This window comes from Aotus nancymaae, unplaced genomic scaffold (genome assembly GCF_030222135.1).
Source record: "Aotus nancymaae isolate 86718 unplaced genomic scaffold, 86718_ANA_hifiasm-v0.15.2.pri h1tg000067l, whole genome shotgun sequence".
In the NCBI taxonomy this organism is placed as follows: Eukaryota; Metazoa; Chordata; class Mammalia; order Primates; family Aotidae; genus Aotus; species Aotus nancymaae.
The window spans coordinates 11,141,706-11,161,182 of record NW_026988482.1 but is presented as its reverse complement, the minus strand read 5'-3'; the positions used below and the strand labels follow the sequence as shown (position 1 = coordinate 11,161,182).

At 41.2% G+C, this 19,477-nt stretch overlaps 1 protein-coding gene across 1 annotated transcript in view; it reads left to right on the top strand.

Moving 5' to 3' along the window:
* Nucleotides 1–17,635, top strand: part of P3H2 (prolyl 3-hydroxylase 2) — a 165,828-nt gene extending 148,193 nt beyond the window's left edge. The window contains 7 exon segments of the mRNA XM_021671370.2: nucleotides 650–777; nucleotides 1,360–1,455; nucleotides 1,989–2,139; nucleotides 3,025–3,142; nucleotides 4,451–4,526; nucleotides 9,059–9,199; nucleotides 16,333–17,635. Of these exon segments, the coding sequence (XP_021527045.2) occupies nucleotides 650–777; nucleotides 1,360–1,455; nucleotides 1,989–2,139; nucleotides 3,025–3,142; nucleotides 4,451–4,526; nucleotides 9,059–9,199; nucleotides 16,333–16,425 (803 nt within the window). The 3' untranslated portion in view covers nucleotides 16,426–17,635.
* The last annotated feature ends 1,842 nt before the right edge of the window (nucleotides 17,636–19,477 follow it).

The window sequence follows — 19,477 nt, the reverse complement described above, 5'->3', positions numbered from 1 at the left end:
AAGTTACAGTCTCTCTTTGGGAAGAGAGTTAGTGCCCAAAGGAAACCCTCCTACATGGAAATAGAAATGTGAAGATTTTGGCTGTAGAGAACAGAGGAAAAATATTCCAAAAGCAAGACATCCTAGGGTCAGTTACATGATAGGAAGAAGACTGAGGAGGAGTCAAGTGAATTGGGTGTGACTACCTGAATTACCTGGTGAAGGTATTCTCTAGACACCAGTGAAACTGAGGTGTGGATGTCATGTCTGGGGGCCCAAACATGCAATCTGTGGTGTTGTGACAGAGGTATGAATGAGGGGCTATGAAGAAGGGTGGGTTTTCTCAGAAGAGAGTCCTATGAGATGCCCAGTCAACTTTTCAGGATCAGCATTAAAAACAAATGCAAAAATAGTTCTGTCTCTCCCAAAATAATGTACAAATGTCATATTTTTATGACATTGTCAGGAAACCTGATAGTCAAACATCTCTCTTTCTTCTGAATCTATACTGTGTTTATCAAGCTTTCTAATTTGGAGGGTGTCTTTGCATTTCTAAATATTCATGAGGAAACTGACTCACTTGCACTGCACATTGAAAGCTGTTTGGTGTTCTGTGCTTCCTTTTCGGGGACAGAGGTAACAGGGAAGACAATGTGCTCTGTCCCTTCAGGTGGTCCTCTGCTGTATGAGAACATCACATTCGTCTACAACTCGGAGCAGCTGAATGGGACTCAGCGGGTTCTCCTGGATAACGTCCTGTCGGAAGAGCAGTGCCGGGAGCTCTACAGCGTGGCCACTGTGAGGACGGGGAGAAGGAGGGGCGCTCACTGCACTGGCCTACCAAGAAGCTGGAACTGCTTTAGTCCTGGTCTCATCTGGAGCCAGGAAACAAGACCTGAGATAGCGCTTTCTTTAGGAGAAAGACATAAATTATTTCTGAAGAGCTTTCACAGCCTTTGGGTTGGGATTATTTTAGTTTTCCCAGGTAGGATCTGGAATAACTACTGGCATATTTCCTAGACCAACAGCTATCTAGCAAGGTCCCTGCCTATCATATAAAGTTGCTGGAAAAATCCTTTCATTTTAATTAATAATTAACCAATATATCAATAATTAACATTCTTTTCATTTCCATAAAAAGTGATAGTATTTTATAATAAAAATATAGAATGAAGATTAAATAAAGATATCTCTTTTAATTAAAAGAAATATACCAGCATCCTGCAGTAAAATGGGGATAGTTCTTAGCGTTGACTACAGTTCTCAGCATTCTGGCAGCCAAAGCAGAAAAAGAGACCCAATGAAATCAACTCAACTCCGTATTTTTCCTCTACACACACGGTTATCATTGATGAAGTATCTTCTTGTATTTGCTTCCAGGGAATCATGATTGTTGGTGATGGATACAGAGGAAAAACTTCACCCCATACGCCCAATGAAAAGTTTGAAGGCGCAACTGTCCTGAAGGCACTCAAAGTAAAGTCTTAACTTCTTTTGAGTTCCTTAGTGCCAGCCTAAGACTTCTGTAAGTGGCAGATATAGGAAAGAAAAAGGTTTAGAATATGTACCTATGAGGACAGTTGAAGGAAGCAAGTGTGAAATGGAACCTTCCTTGTATTTCGTCATTCCTCCATTCAGCCATCAACTTATCAAACTTTGCATATCCTGACTAAAAAGATGCAATCCCTCTTTTTACAGAGATCATGATCTAACAGTGAAAACATATTCAAACAAGTAATTATTCTCTACTGCAGAAAGGGTTGTTAGAGAGGTTGGTAGAACATATTATGATAGAAGAAAAGACGAACCAAGCAGCTTTTGGCTTTCCATCTGTTACTGGGAAGAGTTTACTCCAATGGCACAATGTCCTAAATGAAATCCACAGACATGTAGCCTTCCCACTAGTCAATACAGACATGATAATCCTATATTAGCTCAACGCAATCTAGTGCCTGTTTTTCTTACATCCTCCAATGAAGCCATTTGTTTCTAATGTGCTTTTTTTTCAGTCTGGTTATGAAGGTCGAGTCCCACTGAAGAGCGCCCGTCTGTTTTATGACATCAGTGAAAAGGCTCGAAAGATTGTAGAATCTTATTTTATGCTGAACTCAACTCTGTATTTTTCCTATACACACATGGTCTGCCGAACAGCCCTGTCTGGTGAGATTCCAATCTGAAACGGTTCCCTTTTACCAGCAATACAATGGGAAATAAAACAATGCAAAACAAAGCTCTGTAGCATGATAGTTCATATTTTAGATGAGCTCTAGATTTCTAGAGCTTAGGAACTCCTATTCTCTTTCTCTCTTTTTCTTCATTTTGGTTTTCTTAAGTTCCAGACCTCATTCTGAACATTTTCCCTTCCAAATCAATTTTCCCTAATTACTGAAGTCTCGGAAAAAAAAAAAAAAAAGCTTTTCTGCTGCAGGTTTTCCATTTTGAGGAATTAGGAACATGGAAATTATAGTCACCATGATGTCTACCAGCATTAAGTGGAAGCATAGAAGATGAAGAGATGATTGAAATAAATGCTCTTAAAAAGACAGAGACCACCTCAGTCCCTGCTCATCCTGATTTCTTCTCTATGTCTTCTCTTACGCCGCCTGAATAAGGGAGGGCATAGACTAGAATGATGAATAGAATGATGTCACAGGAGTAGACTTTTATACTTGGGAAGTTTTAGCTGAATTAAATCTTTTTTTTTTTTTCTTACATTTTCATTTCATCCTCAGTGTTTTGCTGCCCCATATGAAATACAACCCATGAAATGCATGGACTTTTTTCACGTATGTTTATATCAGAAAGAACTTTTACAGCTGAAGAGACGGGTGTGACTTGCTTGAGATTTCACATCCGGTTCATGCCAAAACCAGACCAGAGACTCAACTACTTGTCCACGGTTCTTTCATCTATTCTTTCCTGTTGTTCACATCCCTGCATTTGCAGAGAACACCAGGAGTGGGAGAAGACAGTCAGTTTGTCAGTTACTTTGATGGAAGTTGCCGCACTTCATTCCTCCTTCTTCCCTATTCCCTTTTCTGGCAGGTCAGCAGGACAGAAGAAATGACCTCAGTCATCCCATCCATGCTGACAACTGTCTGTTGGATCCAGAGGCCAATGAATGCTGGAAGGAGCCTCCTGCTTACACATTTCGAGACTACAGGTAGAGCTAGAACTCGCTTCAAAACAAAGCTTTTTTTTTTTTTTTTTTTTTTTTTTTGAGACGGAGTTTTGCTCTTGTTACCCAGGCTGGAGTGCAATGGCATGATCTCGGCTCACCGCAACCTCTGCCTCCTGGGTTCAGGCAATTCTCCTGCCTCAGCCTCCTGAGTAGCTGGGATTACAGGCACGTGCCACCATGCCCAGCTATTTTTTTTTTTTTTTGTATATTTAGTAGAGACGGGGTTTCACTATGTTGACCAGGATGGTCTCGATCTCTTGACCTCATGATCCACCCACCTTGGCCTCCCAAAGTGCTGGGATTACAGGCGTGAGCCACCGTGCCAAAACAAAGCTTTTACCTAACAGTTTTCAAAGTGAAAGCTGGAAAGGTGCTCTATTTTGCTTGATATCGTTTTCATCTCTCTGAGGCAGAAATTCTCAAGTAATCTTCTGATGCAGCTGCCATAACCAAGAAGTGACATTATCATCTCACTTTTATCTTAAAGATTATGCATGTTTTGCATCCCATTCAACAAAATGTCCATTTTGTTTTAATATAAAAAGTAAATTTTATGTTTTTCAAAAAAAATTCCTGTTTCTCCTGGAACATATTGCTTGTGGTATGTGTATTTCAGTCAGAATACAAGGGCATGGGGTCTTGGCACCCATAAGGACTTTATCACGTCACTTATCTCTTATTCACACCCATGGAGAATGATGTCTGCATTTTATAAATAAGACACTAGAAACTCACGAGAAAAGAATGTCCTAACCTATTGAAAGATATTTCAGTGTGTAAAGAATCAGGAGTTAGAGTCAGCATGTGTTCATTGTTACTATGCTGTGATCATGATTCCAAAACATTGGTTAAGCACCCTCTATCTGAAAGGCGTGACTAGGCCACAGGGAACTCTCCAGGCAGTTAAGGAGGAAAAAACAAACAAACAAACATCCTTTAGAGTTACTATTATATAAGGGAAGAAGAGAGTTGTAAATAAGGTGCGCAGGTTCAGAGGGTTAGACTAAATTAAAACTAGTTAGGTTTTTTGGGGAGGAAGTGAAATGAGACACAAGCTTTGAAATATGATTACAATTTTAATGAAGGTGGAATAAGTGAACTTTTCAGAGGTATAACCCAAACTCCATATGATCTTCTGTTTAAGCGTTTGGAGGGCCAATTATTTCAATGACTAGTTCAAAGGCAATTTATGAACGGAGGCTGGACAGTACATCACCAGTCTTCGGTATTCTATGACCACGCTATTGTAAGCATATAATAGTACGATGGTTTTTTTCTTCCTTCTTATAGTGCTCTCCTATATATGAATGATGACTTTGAAGGAGGAGAGTTCATATTCACTGAGATGGATGCTAAGACTGTGACTGTAAGTAAATCTATTCTTGCATTCTTATTAGTATTTTTTAGCTCAGTATTGCCATTTTTCTAAGGACTTCAAGACTGTTGGATTTCAAATACTTCTGAGCTCAAGATTTCAGGAGGTTAAGGGAGTCCCAGTAAATGTATGGATCATAAACTGTTAGAGGCATCCATAAAAATCTTCTAGTATGTTGTAGAGATGGATGAATTAAAGAATTTAGATATTAAGCATTCATCATGATCATTTAGCTAGTTAGTGTTAGATTTGGAACCAAAACCTAGGTCTTGTAATTCTTTGTCAAGTAGTTTGATGGAAACATAAGAACATCAGTTCCAAGTCACACAAGTCTCTATAGAATAAGTCAAATGATTCTACAAGGTGTCTTTCAAGTAACCTGGTTGAAAATGTTCTACACACCCGGACTGAACATTGGCCTTCAAATATCTAGTTTCCAAAATTATCATATATGTGTGTATGTACACATGTGTGTGTATATACCTGTAGGTATACACATACATATATGTGCATAGAAATACATACGATTGTGATTGTATGTAATAAACCTATACCTGAAAATTGATAAACACACACACACACACACACACACACACACAAATATATGTAAATAAATAGTAAATCAAAAGCTCAATTCAACCATCATCTTCCTAAGCAAACCTGTGCCTTTGGAAAACAAGCCTACTTAATACTTAAAGACTATATAGTTAGCATCCTTTGGTCTTTAAGCCAAAGAGCATATACAATGGTAGGGAAACATATTTTACAGTTGAGAAGGTAATTAGATTATAGTTTATCAGGTATCTCTTTCCACCATACAAAATGTAAATAGTTGGGACGTGTATGTGATAAACTTCAAAGTTTTGGCATTATAGAAGCTATCTCTAAAACTTTTCTTGAATTTTATGCTTTCCCCCTCATAGCTTACATGCTTTTCTTATTAGTGAAACATAGATGTCATTCATGGCACACGTATGTCATTCATGACACAGTACTGTGGTATAAGCAGATGACATCAAAAAGTATGTATCACTGGGTTTAAAGGTGATTCCTATGAGGATTCTGGTTAAAATTGTCTAGAAAAATTGTTATAACTAAACAAAAATTTCATGCAACTTTATACAATAATGTATGTTAAAAAGGTCACGATGCCTCACTTTTTTGTAAAAAGCTTAAATACTAATATGGGAGTAGTTTAATGCTCCATAATCTGATATATTAAATCAAGATTGACAGTCTGGAATTTATAATCCAGAATTTTTTTTTCCACCTCTGGGAAAGCTTGTGTGTAGGAAGCATTTGATTTCTGATCTCTGCTAACTCTGAAACTGAGGTACGAAAATACTGGCACTTCACAGTTTGAAAGTCAGGCGGTTGAAAATATTTCTTTGCTTCTCCTCCATCTAGTGGCCATATTTGGAAATGCTCGATGCTTAAAGCAGGGTATGCCTATTTCATTAACTGCTGACTGTCAAGTTAACTGGAATTCTGCTTTTTAAAGACGTGAAAGCAGATAATATTCTCCTTTGAGAGTGCTACAATTTTAATTAGAATCTATGATTATTTTTAAAAACACTGAATCTAACCTCCCCTGAAAAAAGTAAAACCAATTTAAACAATTGTTTTTATGTTATATTATCATTATACCTTAAGTTCTGGGGTACATGTGCAGATCGTGCAGGTTTCTTACACAAGTATACATGTGCCATGGTGGTGGCTTGCTGCATCTATTGCCCCGTCATCTACATTAGATATTTCTCCTAATGCTATCCCTCCCCAGTCCCCCTACCTCCTGCTATTCCTCCCTTAGCCCCCAATCCCCCAGGCCCCAGTGTGTGATGCTCCCTTCCCTGTGTCCATGTGTTCTCATTGTTCAACACTCACTTATGAGTGATAAACAATTTTTTAATCCAAAAGCTCCTATTTGAGAACATTTATTTTTCTCAAATTACTTACACTTCATATTAATGCATACAATGACCTTTTAGGGAATAATGTAGATAACTAAAATTTTAGATAAACCAGTTTTTATCCCTTTCCCACAGGAGGTTTATTCTAGTACCAGTAACAACAACCAAAAAAATTGGTATACGTTAGTTTAAGTTTCCCTTTGACTGTGGAGGAACGAATGGAGCAGAGAGATGGCATAGCTTAAGGCCACACAGGGAGTAAAGTCTTCTGAGTCCCTTACTTTGGAAAAATCTGGAAGTTGGATATTTATCTGAAAGGTGACTGAAATTTTACTTTTATTAAAGACAATCACAGCACAAATGCTTTTCTAACTCGATCATCAGTTAGACGGAAAGCAAAAGGAATATTTTAAATTATGCTTAGTATGCTTGGAAGATATATGGGTTATTTTCAATACAGCATTTATTTGTGAGACTTGGGAATTCAGGGATGTTGGTTTCTCTGTGCAAGTTCAAAAAAGATAAAATTTAATGAGTTCCATTTGTTTATGAAAAATTAAATTCAGTATAAACAGGGCTGTGTTACGAAAGTGTGTTTATAATCATTTATCTAAACTTCATAACATATTTTTCCTATAGAAACAATGTCACACATGGAAACAGTTTCACTAAAGTTTGTTTATTCCTCCAAATACCTGACATGTATCAGATGATATACCCTATGTGATGAGATTAGAGATCCTTGTGAACCCACACCTATAATCAATTCCAACTGCCTCATGCACTTCACAGCTTCTTTTCCTAAACATTCCCAGAGCTATTCATGTTTAATGGTACTTTCAATTCCACAAGAAAGAAAATACTAAATTGTCACCATACTCTTTTTTTAGTCTTATAAAATGTTATCAAGACCTGGTAATCACTTAGAAGCATTGGTAAACGTGTGTTTGAGTGAGTCCTGACCAGCACCAGGGAAAGGGCAGCCCAGAAAACCTGAAACTCCAGCATCCCAAGGCAATTTAATCAGAAGGCTTCTCTATCCTACTTCATAAATTTTACATTTCATTTATGTTGCTGTTTCTATGTGGAAATGTACAAATTCCTTCTCCAGAAAAACAGAATCTGATTGACACTGATGATACCACTGACTAGTAAGCCATCTAGATGTACACCAGAAAATCTGCCTTGGTAAAGTTGTTTAGGAAAAGCAGTTCCAGCAGAGACAAATCACTCTTCAGTTATTGTGAATAGGAGAGTAACAAGAAACAGACTGCTGTTTTCTGCTATTCTTAACAGTTGCACACAAATCACATAAACAAACACATGCAGACTCCCATAGACACAAATGCACACACACACACACACACACACATAAACACACATGCACCCACCTGGCTCTCTGGCTTTCTGACTCCTCCAACTACCTCTGACTTTCCATACGTAGTCACACAGTCCGGGAGTACCGATGTTATGTAGCAGTCAAGGACTTTAGGAAATTTTAAAATATTCTTCCTGTAGCTAGCATTAAAAACCAGCAAGCTCATTTTATGCGGAAGGATACCAACAATTTACAGGCATATGTCAACTCAAGTCAATTCAGAAAATGGCTAGTTAGAACCAGCCCATGTGCTTATCTAGTAAAATGGCTAGTGCACTGTTTTTTGGTTTTACTTTACTTTTCTGAGCTATACTGAGGAATGAATAAAGTTTCTGTATTTCCCAAGGAAGAAAAATGGACTCTACTCACATGAGACACTTCTTTAAACACAGAAGCAAAGCCTCTACTATTCAGTTGCTTAAGCTCTCTCAACTTGAAGAGGCAGCTGGTTTGATCTTCTGCCCTTTTTCTCTCACTGCTCTCTTCTCCCTAAACACTGTGGACAGCTCCACCTGAGCAGTGCACAAGCTTGGAAGGAGCGTGCCAATCTTAAACACACTTAAAGGCCATGGCGAACAGGCCACTCCAGTGGGGGTTGGGTTCTCACCACTAGAGGTGTTCAAGCAATGCCTAAATAACCCCTGGGAAAGAAGAGTGTAAAGGAAATGAAATATCATGCAGAATTATGACTTTCGAGTTTTAAAAATGTTTGTATTGTGAAGAGTACATACACTATGAATGTACAATTTAAAAATTAGAAGGAACATGCACTCATGTAACCACTACCTAGATCAATAACAGAACTTTTCCAGCACTGCAAATATTCTGTTCTTTTTTTTTTTTTTTTTAATTCCACAAGTATGGAATGGACATCTACCTCGTATCCAGATGCTTTGATAGTGCTAAGGAAATGAATGATGAGAGAAAAACTTCACCTTCTTTGAATTTGCAGACTATCGTCATAGCATGTATTGAACGATTGCTATGTATGTGGACTTTACCGCCCATTTTACTTGAAAAAACTTTTTTATTTTCTGAGGTATATATTATTTTGAGCTTAACTTTGTTTTACAGCTGAGAAAATTGAGACAGTTTACATCATCTTCAATCCCAGGATTCCTTTTCTTCTTCGGTTCAGTCCTTAACTGAAATAATCTCATAGGCCAGAGGAATAGGACTTGTGGAAATGTTTACGATACAGCAATTGAAAGTCTAATCTTTGCCTTCTTTCTCAGGCCTCTATAAAACCAAAATGTGGGCGCATGATCAGCTTCTCATCTGGAGGAGAGAACCCTCATGGGGTGAAGGCAGTCACGAAGGGCCAGAGGTGTGCAGTGGCTCTGTGGTTCACCCTGGACCCACTTTATAGAGAATTGGTGAGTTTCTCACCCATCAAGAAAGCCAATTAGGCTTGCTTCATGAACTGCTTTATCTGAGAAGTCCTTTAAACTGCTTCATCTGGGGAAAAGAGGGGCTATAAAGGCAGTTCGTAATCAGATATGTTCTAATAAGTGAAGCTGTTTGTAGAAATAGCCACATCAGTGATAACTGATAGCCACTAACATGTCTTGAGCTTATTAACAAGTTCTGAGGCCGGGCACAGTGGCTCATGCCTGTAATCCCAGAATTTTGGGAGGCCGAAGTGGGTGAATCACTTGAGGTCAGGAGATCAAGACCAGCCTAACTAACATGGTAAAACCCCATCTCTACTAAAAATACAAAATTAGCTGGGTGTGGTGGCATGCACCTGTAATCCCAGTTACTCTGGAAGCTGAGGCAGGACAATCGCTCGAACCTGGGACTTGTAATTTGCAGTGAGCCGAGATCACACCACCGCACTTCAGCGTGGGCAACAGAGCAAGACTCTGTCTCAAAAACAAAACAAAAAAACCCCTGTGGCATCAACGAGGAATCACTTTTTATTGGTCACCCAGAAGACTGATTTGTTTCCTTACAAATCATAGCAAATAGTTTTGAATCATTTATGAAAAATATTTAGAAGAGGGTAAGGAAACCTGAAAGATTATTAATATTAGTACATTAAATATTTAAATAATATTGTTATTTGCAAAGTAGCTGAGGACACTTAGGAGGAGAGCATGATCTCAGCCTTTTGGAAGCTCACGGGCAGATGTCATAGTCTCTACTTGCAAAGTTGCAGAGGCATGAATTACGACCAATGGCTAGAGGCCCTGGAGGGAAAATCTGGGCTCAACACAGGAATATCTTTCAAATAGTCACCAGAGTTTGGCCGCATTGTCTGCCTCGGAAGTGCTGATTGGATGGCTCCAGTCAAAGCCCAGGCAACTGCTTGGCATGGAACGCTGAAACGGAATCTGAAACATCGTAGCAGAGGCTGCACTGGGTGACTTCCAAGTCTTCTCCCGCCCCAAGTATTGATGAAGCTATGAAATCCTATTCTTACAAATGGCATTCTATCCAGTTTTCTTTCTTAGGTTCCTAAATTGAATGCAATTTCATCAGAAACTATTTTAAAATAATGCCTTTTTCTCATCTACTTTTCACCATCAAACCCAACTCACAAAGTGTTTGCCCACATTCCCTAAGCCATTGTTTCATATATTTTACGAAATACCTCTTATGACCTTTTATTGTACAGAAGACCTGTTATTATCTGCCTGGGAAACTCTGCCGGGTAGGCCCTAGGGGTAGAAGGGTAAACAGAACAAGGTCTCAGACTACAAGGCGCTTGGACAGATCAACTAGTAAATAGGCCGTGAGAAGACAGCAGTGTACGTTTTGTAGTGGGGAATCAAGGAAGACTTCTATAAGCTCAGACCTATAAAAGAAGAGGATAACCAGGCATGGAAAGAATGGCCCTGCCTGGGAGAGGTGGCTTCCACCTATAATCACAGCAGTTTGGGAGGCCGAGGCGGGTGGATCACCTGAGGTCAGGAGTTTGAGACCAGCCTGGCCAACATGGTGAAACCCCGTGTCTACTAAAAATACAAAAATTAGCCAGGCGTGGTGGCAGGAGCCTGTAATCCCAGCTACTCGGGAGGCTGAGACAGGAGAATCACTTGAACCCAGGAGGTGGAGGTTGCAGTGAGCCGAGATCGTGCCACTGTACTCCAGCCTCAGTGACAAGAGCAAGACTCTGTCTCAAAAAAAAAACAAGAAAAAGAAAAGAAAGAAAAGGAAAGAAAGGAAGAAAGAAAAAGAGAGAGAAAGAAGAAAGGAAGGAAGGAAGGCCGGCCGGCAGGCTGGCCCTGACAAAAGGACCAGAGACAGAGTCCTGAAAACTTCAGAGGGGAATGAACAATTGCCTTCCCGGATCATTATTTTATGTCTTTGTATTTTCCGTCTCCAAAATGCCAGCATTCCATCAAAGCACCTTTTTTTTTTTTTTTTTTAAACTAAGAAACCTACATAAATGGGTAGACAGTGAAGATAAATTATTGAAAAATTACATCACTATTTTAATACTCAATTCAGCAGACATTTAATCTATTTCATCATTCACAATCCAAACGTTCTCTTCCAAGGTATTGTTCTCTCAAAGTTAAGCTCACACTAAGTAAGTTCTCTTTGCTCTTCTTTTTTTTTTTTTTTTTTTTTCAGACGGATTCTCATTCTGTCGCCCAGGCTAGAGTGCAGTGGCTCGATCTCAGCTCACTGTAACCTCCGCCTCCTGAGTTCAGGAGATTCTCCTGCCTCAGGCTTCCGAGTATCTGGGGTTACAGGCTCCGGATTATACACTCCCACTACCACATCCGGCTAATTTTAGTATTTTTTGTAGAGACGGGATTTCACCATCTTGGCTACGCTGGTCTTGAACCCCTAACCTCGTGATCCACCCTCCTCGGCCTCCCAAAGTGCTGGAATTACAGGCGTGAGTCACCGCGCCCCGCCCTCTTTGCTCCTTTCTAATCAGGAAACATCAATGCCAATGTCCATTCCTCTGACGGAAAAGTACGAGAAACTCTCCACTCTTCAGGAGGTAGCGGCATCTAGTGGCCACAGTGGGAAATGACCAGAACCTCTTCCTCTAAATTAGCCCAGGCTGTGATTCACATTCTTTGCTTCACGTGGCAATCATCTGGTGATCTTTACAAACTACTAATATCTGGGTTTCATGAGTTTTAAAAGCTCTCCAGGTGATTCTAATGTGCAGCAGCAGAGTTTGGGAGTCCCTGGCTTAGACATCTTTTCTCAGATTGAATCCCTGAACAGAAAATGCCTACCTATGAGCAAGTCATTAGAGCTGGCAGATTCTTATGCTTATTATGAATTACTTTAAAGGTTCTCAGTTCCTGTAATCCCAGCACTTTGGGAGGCCGAGGCGGGTGGATCACGAGGTCAAGAGATCGAGACCATCCTGGTCAACATGGTGAAACCCCGTCTCTACTAATACAAAAAATAAGCTGGGCATGGTGGCGCGTGCCTGTAGTCCCAGCTACTCAGGAGGCTGAGGCAGGAGAATTGCCTGAACCCAGGAGGCGGAGGTTGCGGTGAGCCGAGATCGCGCCATTGCACTCCAGCCTGGGTAACGAGTGAAACTCCGTCTCAAAAAAAAAAAAAAAAAAAAAAAAAAAAGGTTCTCAGTTATCAAGGAGTACTTAGCAACATTCTCTTAAGGATGCAAGGATGTTTGAAGCTTCATATATATTGGTTCCAGCTCTTGAATTTCTTTCCCTTTATGAGAGACAGGATTACGATAATTTCTTGTGGTCAATAGATGTGAAAGCTTGTATGTGTTAATTTGTTAAGCATAAAGATTGTTTTCCTCGGCTGGGCCTAGCACTTGGGGAGGCTGAGGTGGGCAGATTGCCTGAGATCAGGGTTTCAAGACCAGCCTGGCCAACGTGGCGAAACCCCTTCTTTACTAAAAATATAAAAATTAGCTAAGCATGGTGGTGCATGCCTGTAATCCCAGCTACTGGGGAAGCTGAGGCAGGAAAACTGCTTGAACCCAGGAGGCGGAAGTTGCTGTGAGCCGAGATCATACCACTGTACTCCAACCTGGGTGACAGAGTAAGACTCTGTCTCAAAAAAGAAAAAAAGATTGTTTTCTTCATATTTGTAAAGTAGTAATTGGGCTTTTTATTTAGATGTGGCAGCAATTTAGTTTTCTGTTATTTAGTATATTTGGCCTTTTACTTGCCTTTTTTTTTTTTTTTTTTTTACATGGAGTCTCACTCTGTTGCCAGGCTGGAGTGCAGTGGCACAATCTCAGCTCACTGCAACCTCTGCCTCCCAGGTTCAAGCAATTTCCCTGCCTCAGCCTCCCGAGTAGCTGGGACTATGGGTATGCACCATCATGCCCAGCTAATTTTTGTATTTTTAGTAGAAATGGGGTTTCACCATGTTAGTCAGGATGGTCTCAATCTCCTGACCTCATGATCGGCCTACCTGGGCCTCCCAAAGTGATGGGATTACAGGTGTGAGCTACTGAGGCCGGCCTCATTGTCTTTTTGTCAACATTTTTCATTACAAGCTCTTGCATGAAAGGGACTTTGTTTTCAAGTCATAAAATAATTGTTTATTTAACGTACTGTGCCCAGGCGCTGTGTTAAAGACTGCCTATGGGGAATGCACACTAATAAGATATGATTCCTATTTTCAAGGAGCTTGAAGTCACATTGGAGAGGTAATACAAGGGCCCAACTAATTAAACCACAAGGCAAATGTGGTTCGTTAAGTATCTTATAAGCAAATGCATGGTTTGAGGGATATAAAAAAGCAATCCTCCGAAAAGACTTCTTTGAGATGACATTTGAAAAAAGCTTTAAAAGATCAGTAAGATTTCTTTAGGGAGAGGCATTTTAGACGGAGAAAGGATTCATCCTTTATATATTTACTCATCAAAGAAAATAGAACTCTTACCAAATGTCAGTGGCTTTTCAGAGCACTGAAAATACAGCAGTAATCAGGAAGATAAGACACCCTGCTCTTCTGGAGCTTACATTCTAGTGGAAAGAAACAGGCCACCCTGCCAAAAAAAATTAAATAATTGAGAGACTTTCAGATAGTGACCGATGATGTGTGGAAAATGGAACAAGATAACTGATTTCAGAGTGAAGGGGTAGGAGCGGCAAAGTGTGAGCCTTCTCCAAACAAATGGCATGAGAGCTGAAACCTGAAAAATGAGACATCCACCAAGGTAAATGTCTGGAAGAGAGTATTCCAGGCAGAGACGGTAAGATGTTTGGAGTCTTTGCCAAGAAACAGTGAAAGCCGGAGCATCTGGAATATGTCAGACAGGAGGGAGAGTAGCGTAACAGGAGGACACGGAGGAGCCAGGGGCCAGATCCCACAGGCCGATTAGGAAATGTGAATATTTTGTTTTTTTCAGACTCTCTCTGTCGCCCAGGCTGGAGTGCAGTAGCATGATCTTGGCTCACTGCAGCCTCCACATCCTGGGTTCAAGGGATTCTCCTGCCTCAGCCTTCCAAGTAGCTGGAACTATAGGCATGCGCCACCATGCCCAGCTAATTTTTGTATTTTTAATAGAGAGGGGGTTTCACCATGTTGGCCAGGCTGGTCTCAAACTCCTGACCTTTTGATCCTCCTGTCTCGACCTCCCAAAGCGCTGGGATTATAGGCATGAACCACTGTGCCCAGCCAGGAAATGTGAATTTTATTGTAACTGGTGGGAAGTCATTGTGGTCCCCCTACTCCAACACACGCACACCTCCTCCAATCCTGGAGAGGTACAGGATACAGAAGATTAGCAAACATGTAGGCTTAGACTGGAGTAGTAACAGAGAAGGTGAAAAGATGTGGAAGGTTTGAGATACAATTTGGAGGTAGACCAGCTGGACCTGCTGATGGATTAATATGAGGAATAAAAGAAAATGTACATGCTACTGGGGACATCTAGAGAAACACTTATTTCAGAATCAGATTAGGGAATTCTTTTCAAAGTGTTACATTCAGGGAACTTGAGGTAAGTTAAGAAGTTGGACTGTAAGGTGAGGAGAGAAGCAAAATAAGCCTGAAGAAGAGAGAAAGGTATGAATAAGAAGAAAGAAAGGTATAAGGCAGCTCCTTGTAAGTACAGCAAGAAAAGTAGACCTGAAACTTCAAGCAGTAGCGACCCATTAAAGAGTTGTGAGGAGGAAGGAGATATAGTCAGATTTAAGCCAGTAGGATTCATCAGAAGCATGTGAGGGTGAGCAGTGAATCCGGGAGAGCAATTCGGAGGCTGCAGCAGTAACGAACAGATGATGAGGGCTTACAACAGTGGCTCTCAAGAGCGAGCAATTGGTCCGGCGCAGTGGCTCTGTAATCCCAGCACTTTGGGAGGCCGAGACGAGTGGATCACCGGAGGTCGGGAGTTCAAGAACAAAACTGGTTAACATGGTGAAAACCCGTCTCTACTAAAAATGCAAAAAAAAATTAGCCGGGCATGGTGGCAGGTTCTTGGAATCTCAGCTACGCAGGAGGCTGAGGCAGGAGAATCGCCTGAACCTGGGAGGCGAGGGTTGCAGTGAGCCGAGATCGCGCCACTGCACTCCAGCCTGGGCAACAAGAGTGAAACTCCGTCTCAAAAAAAAAAAAAAAAAGGCTGGGCGCAGTGGCTCATGCCTGTAATTCCAGCACTTTGGAAGGCCAAGGCAGGCAGATCACGAGGTCAAGAGATCAAGACCATCCTTGTCAACATGGTGAAACCCCATCTCTACAAAAAGTACGAAAATTAGCTGGATGTGGTGGCGCAGGCCTGTAGTCCCAGCTACTCAGGAGGCTGAGGCAAGAGAATTTCTTGAACCTGGGAGGCAGAGACTGCAGTGAGCTGAGATCACGCCACTGCACTCCAGCCTGGCGACAGAGTAAGACTCTGTTTCAAAAAAAAAGGAGCAATTTTGCCCTTTAGTGGACTTTGGCAATATCTGGGGCTTGATGCGGGAGGTTATTGTTGACTCCTTGTAGTAGGTAGAGAGGCCAGGGATGTCACTGAGCATCCAGCAATGCACAGGGCAGCCTCACCCTCCCACCCTGCCAACAATGAATTGTCCAGTCTAAAAATGTCAATCAGTCCAAAATTGAGAAATCCTGACCTAAACTACGGCGACAATAGTGCATTGAAGAGAAAGAGCAGAGATAGCAGAGAGAACAGAATAGGTGACTTATCACATGCAAGAAACCATGGTCAGACTTTTAAGGCAAATGGGTGAGCAGTGTTGGTCTCTACTGAGAGAGAGCCTATGTGAAGAGCAGAGCAGGTTCTTGGGGAGAAAACGGAGAATTCAGCTTCAACACTGAACTGAGTTGGAGATGTCTATGGGGCCATGAAATAGAAAGGGCGGAAAGCAATTGAACATACAGTAGTTCTTTGCAGGAGAGAAGTCTTAGAAAGTAACTGCTTCGGACCTAGGAATGTTAGGAGAAGGCATCAGTGTGGGGTTGAAGAGGAGATGTTCAGTGCTTAACTGGATTTAGCATCAACCCATGTCCAGATGGATGTTAGGAAGTGTTTGGGAAGCGTCTGCTGATGAGACTGATTATTATGCTTGTAACAGAAATGTGTAAATTGCCTTTTTTACAGGAGCGAATACAGGCTGATGAAGTGATTGCAATCCTGGATGAAGAACAGCAAGGAAAGCATGAACTGAATATCAACCCTAAGGATGAGCTATAAAAATGAGAAAGAATGTTCTATCAAATATTTATTTAAATTGTTAATCTTATGAGAACCTTTTTTTATTTTTGTACAGAGCCGTGGTATAAATTAACAGGTTAATATGAGTCGTCAGATTTCCCTTCTGTTCCTAAGGATGCTTGTGTTGCATCGCTCAATCTAGTGATCTTTCTTTCCAGTTTTGGGGTTTTCTCTCTGTCTCTCTCTCCCTCTCTCTCTTTTCTTCGACACATGGTTTTACCATGTTGTCTAGGATGGAGGGCAGTGGCTGTTCACAGGTGTGATCATAGCACACTGCATCCTCAATCAAACTCTTGGGCTCAAGTGATCCTCCAAGCCTCCCAAAGAGCTGGGACCACAGGCACGTGTCACCACGCCCAGCTCTCTTTCCTGGTTTTTCATCATTTCATCTATCCATCAAAGCCCAGTTCACCTCCTCCCCAACACACACACACACACACACACACTCACACACACACACACACACAATTAATTTGCTGCAAATCCAAAAGGTCAGAGAGAATAAACTTGTTGGTGAAACTACAACTGTCATGTGTGCTCCAGTTCTAAAATTAACATGTGCTTAGTCTCTGAAGCCGTTTCTTGCTCTGCGCCTTTCAGCCACATCCTCTTAGAAGCTAATGGCCATGAGCTCTGACTCTCCCAAGTAAGCTCTGCTTTGGGTCTGAGGAGCCTGTGGCAGAGTCTGCGCTGCCTCAGGTATCTCGGGAGTAATGATCACCTAGGGTCCAGGAGAAGATTTCATGGATGATACAGTAATCACTGTATGAGACAGAGGGGCCTCCAGTCTTTCCAGGGCCTTGGTGGAATTTTTGGCTCTGGTGTCTTCACCAGACACTAAACTTACACTGGAAGCTTCGATTGACCCTCCACAGTACTCCACAAAGGACTACCCTATAAACTGTACATTTTAGAAGGTCACGTAGAGGTTGAAGTAGAATGGCTTTTCACCCCAGTGACTTTGGAAGAAAATCTTGAATACCACCTGGATCCACCACCATTGCCAGGTTGCCTGGGAGTGGTGTCCACTGATGAGAAGAAGTGTTTTGTACTTAGGTAAGAAAAATAAACTTCTGATTGGTTTTAATTGTCATCTGCATATATTTGGGGGCCCCTCCTCATTGCTGCTATCTGGCACACAGTTTCATGCTTGTGTCTGATTTGTTTAATAAAGGGAGCCTTATTTTAATATGTGGCATCTATTTTTCTTCTCCCAAATGTTTGGTTTATCTTCACAGAATGGTTTTGTAATTACACAGGGGCTTTTGGGACCACCTAGGGGCAACGCTGGGACATGACTAGTGTGGCTGGTGCAGTGGCCTCAGGAACAGTGGCGGCATTGCTCTTGAAGAACAGAGATGGTGACAAAACAGGGCGTTGATCCAGAGAATGCTTGTTCTGGTCCCAGTTCTCAGGAAGGCACTACAACGACATAGCTCATGGGGGCTGAGGTTCTTCTAACCTAGGGGAGGCTTTGCCATTAACCTGTGGGAGGTCACCTGTCTTGATGCTGGGCAGCGGTGGAGGGAAGATTTACTTTCTGCCATTGACAATCTTGGTTAGTGGTAAGAACATTCATCCTTTGAAATTGAAAATTTGACTTAGTGATGTATGTGGCATCTTTTTTTTTCACTGAACATTCTGGTTACATCTTAATCATGGGACAGTAGAAAGAGCATTGGATTGTACCCCTGGCCATATCAATATGCTCTGCTGTGTGACATGGAGCTACTCTCTTTCCCTTTCTGGACTTTACTTTCCTTCTCTGAAAAATGATATAACTGGTTATAACAGATAATCCCTCCTGCTCAAAATACAAGGCAAGGAAAACAAAAAAGAAGAAGAGAAACCAAAACTAATGTTCGAAATAGTGACCAGTACAGCCAAATTTATTTCTGCTAACATTTTGAGAGTCGTTAATGGGTTTTTTATGTGTGTACCTGATTTTTAAAGCCTTAAACCCAAATTTAGGACTAAAAGTTCTTGAGCTTTGTAAAGGTAGATTGCTATTTGTTTGTCCTCCCACTGTGAAGAGCTTATTGGCACTCGGATTTGCTGATTGGAGGATCTGGGTGAGGATCTGATTTCTGTTTTCTGGCAACAAGATATCAACAAAGAAACAGTCTTTGTTTGGCTCCTTAAAGTTCCCACTTCCTGGGTGCAATGGGCACTAGGGGAGAAGCAGGGACTTCATCACTGATTCTTATATTCAGGCCACAGAAAGTGGGTGAAGGCCTCAATAGATGGGTAGTTATTCCTGTTTTGCAGGTTAACCATGTTGCTTTACACCTGAACCATCATGTATATACTAAAGCGTTTACTTTTTAATCTGCTCCACATCAAACTATACATAATTTCATTCAAATATTTAGGGAGTGTCATCAGATGACTTAAAAAAAAAGTTAAGGTTAGAAATTGCAGTTTGTATGGTACATAATCCCTTGTGTAGAAGGATAGAAGAGCACATTAGGATTTTTGTTGCTTTTACAGCTGAAGGAGGGCATAGAAATCACAATTCAATTTCGTCATTCTTTTTGGGTAGAAACTGAGGCTTAGAGATGGTAAAGATGATCCCATGGTTATAGAATTTGAGGAACAGAGCCAGAGCTAAAACCAGGTCTGTTGAACTTGGTTATGCAGGAATGCCTGTGGGAGTGTACATGGGGGCTGGAACCCTGCCACAGGGCTTTGTCCACCTGGAGGAAGGGATCCCTTATTCTATTTGCCCAGAGATGGTACTTGCTTACCAATCTATGGACGTGCAGGGCTGTATCTTTCCAGAAAGGGTGTCTTTCCTAATACTCACAAAGTGCTCAATGTGCTTGAGTCAGCCTAGGCTGAGCAGTCCAATGTGAATGAATAGTACTTCTCATCTGTGTTATTTGAGGAATTACCACTGGTCTCGGTGGTTATCCTTCCCTTGTATGAAAACTTTGCAAACTTTTATTTTCACCTATATTATTGTTTTGAATGCTTATGACACAAAACATGTTCTCACACTGGGAAACCCAGGAGGTATTCTGGGTGTGGA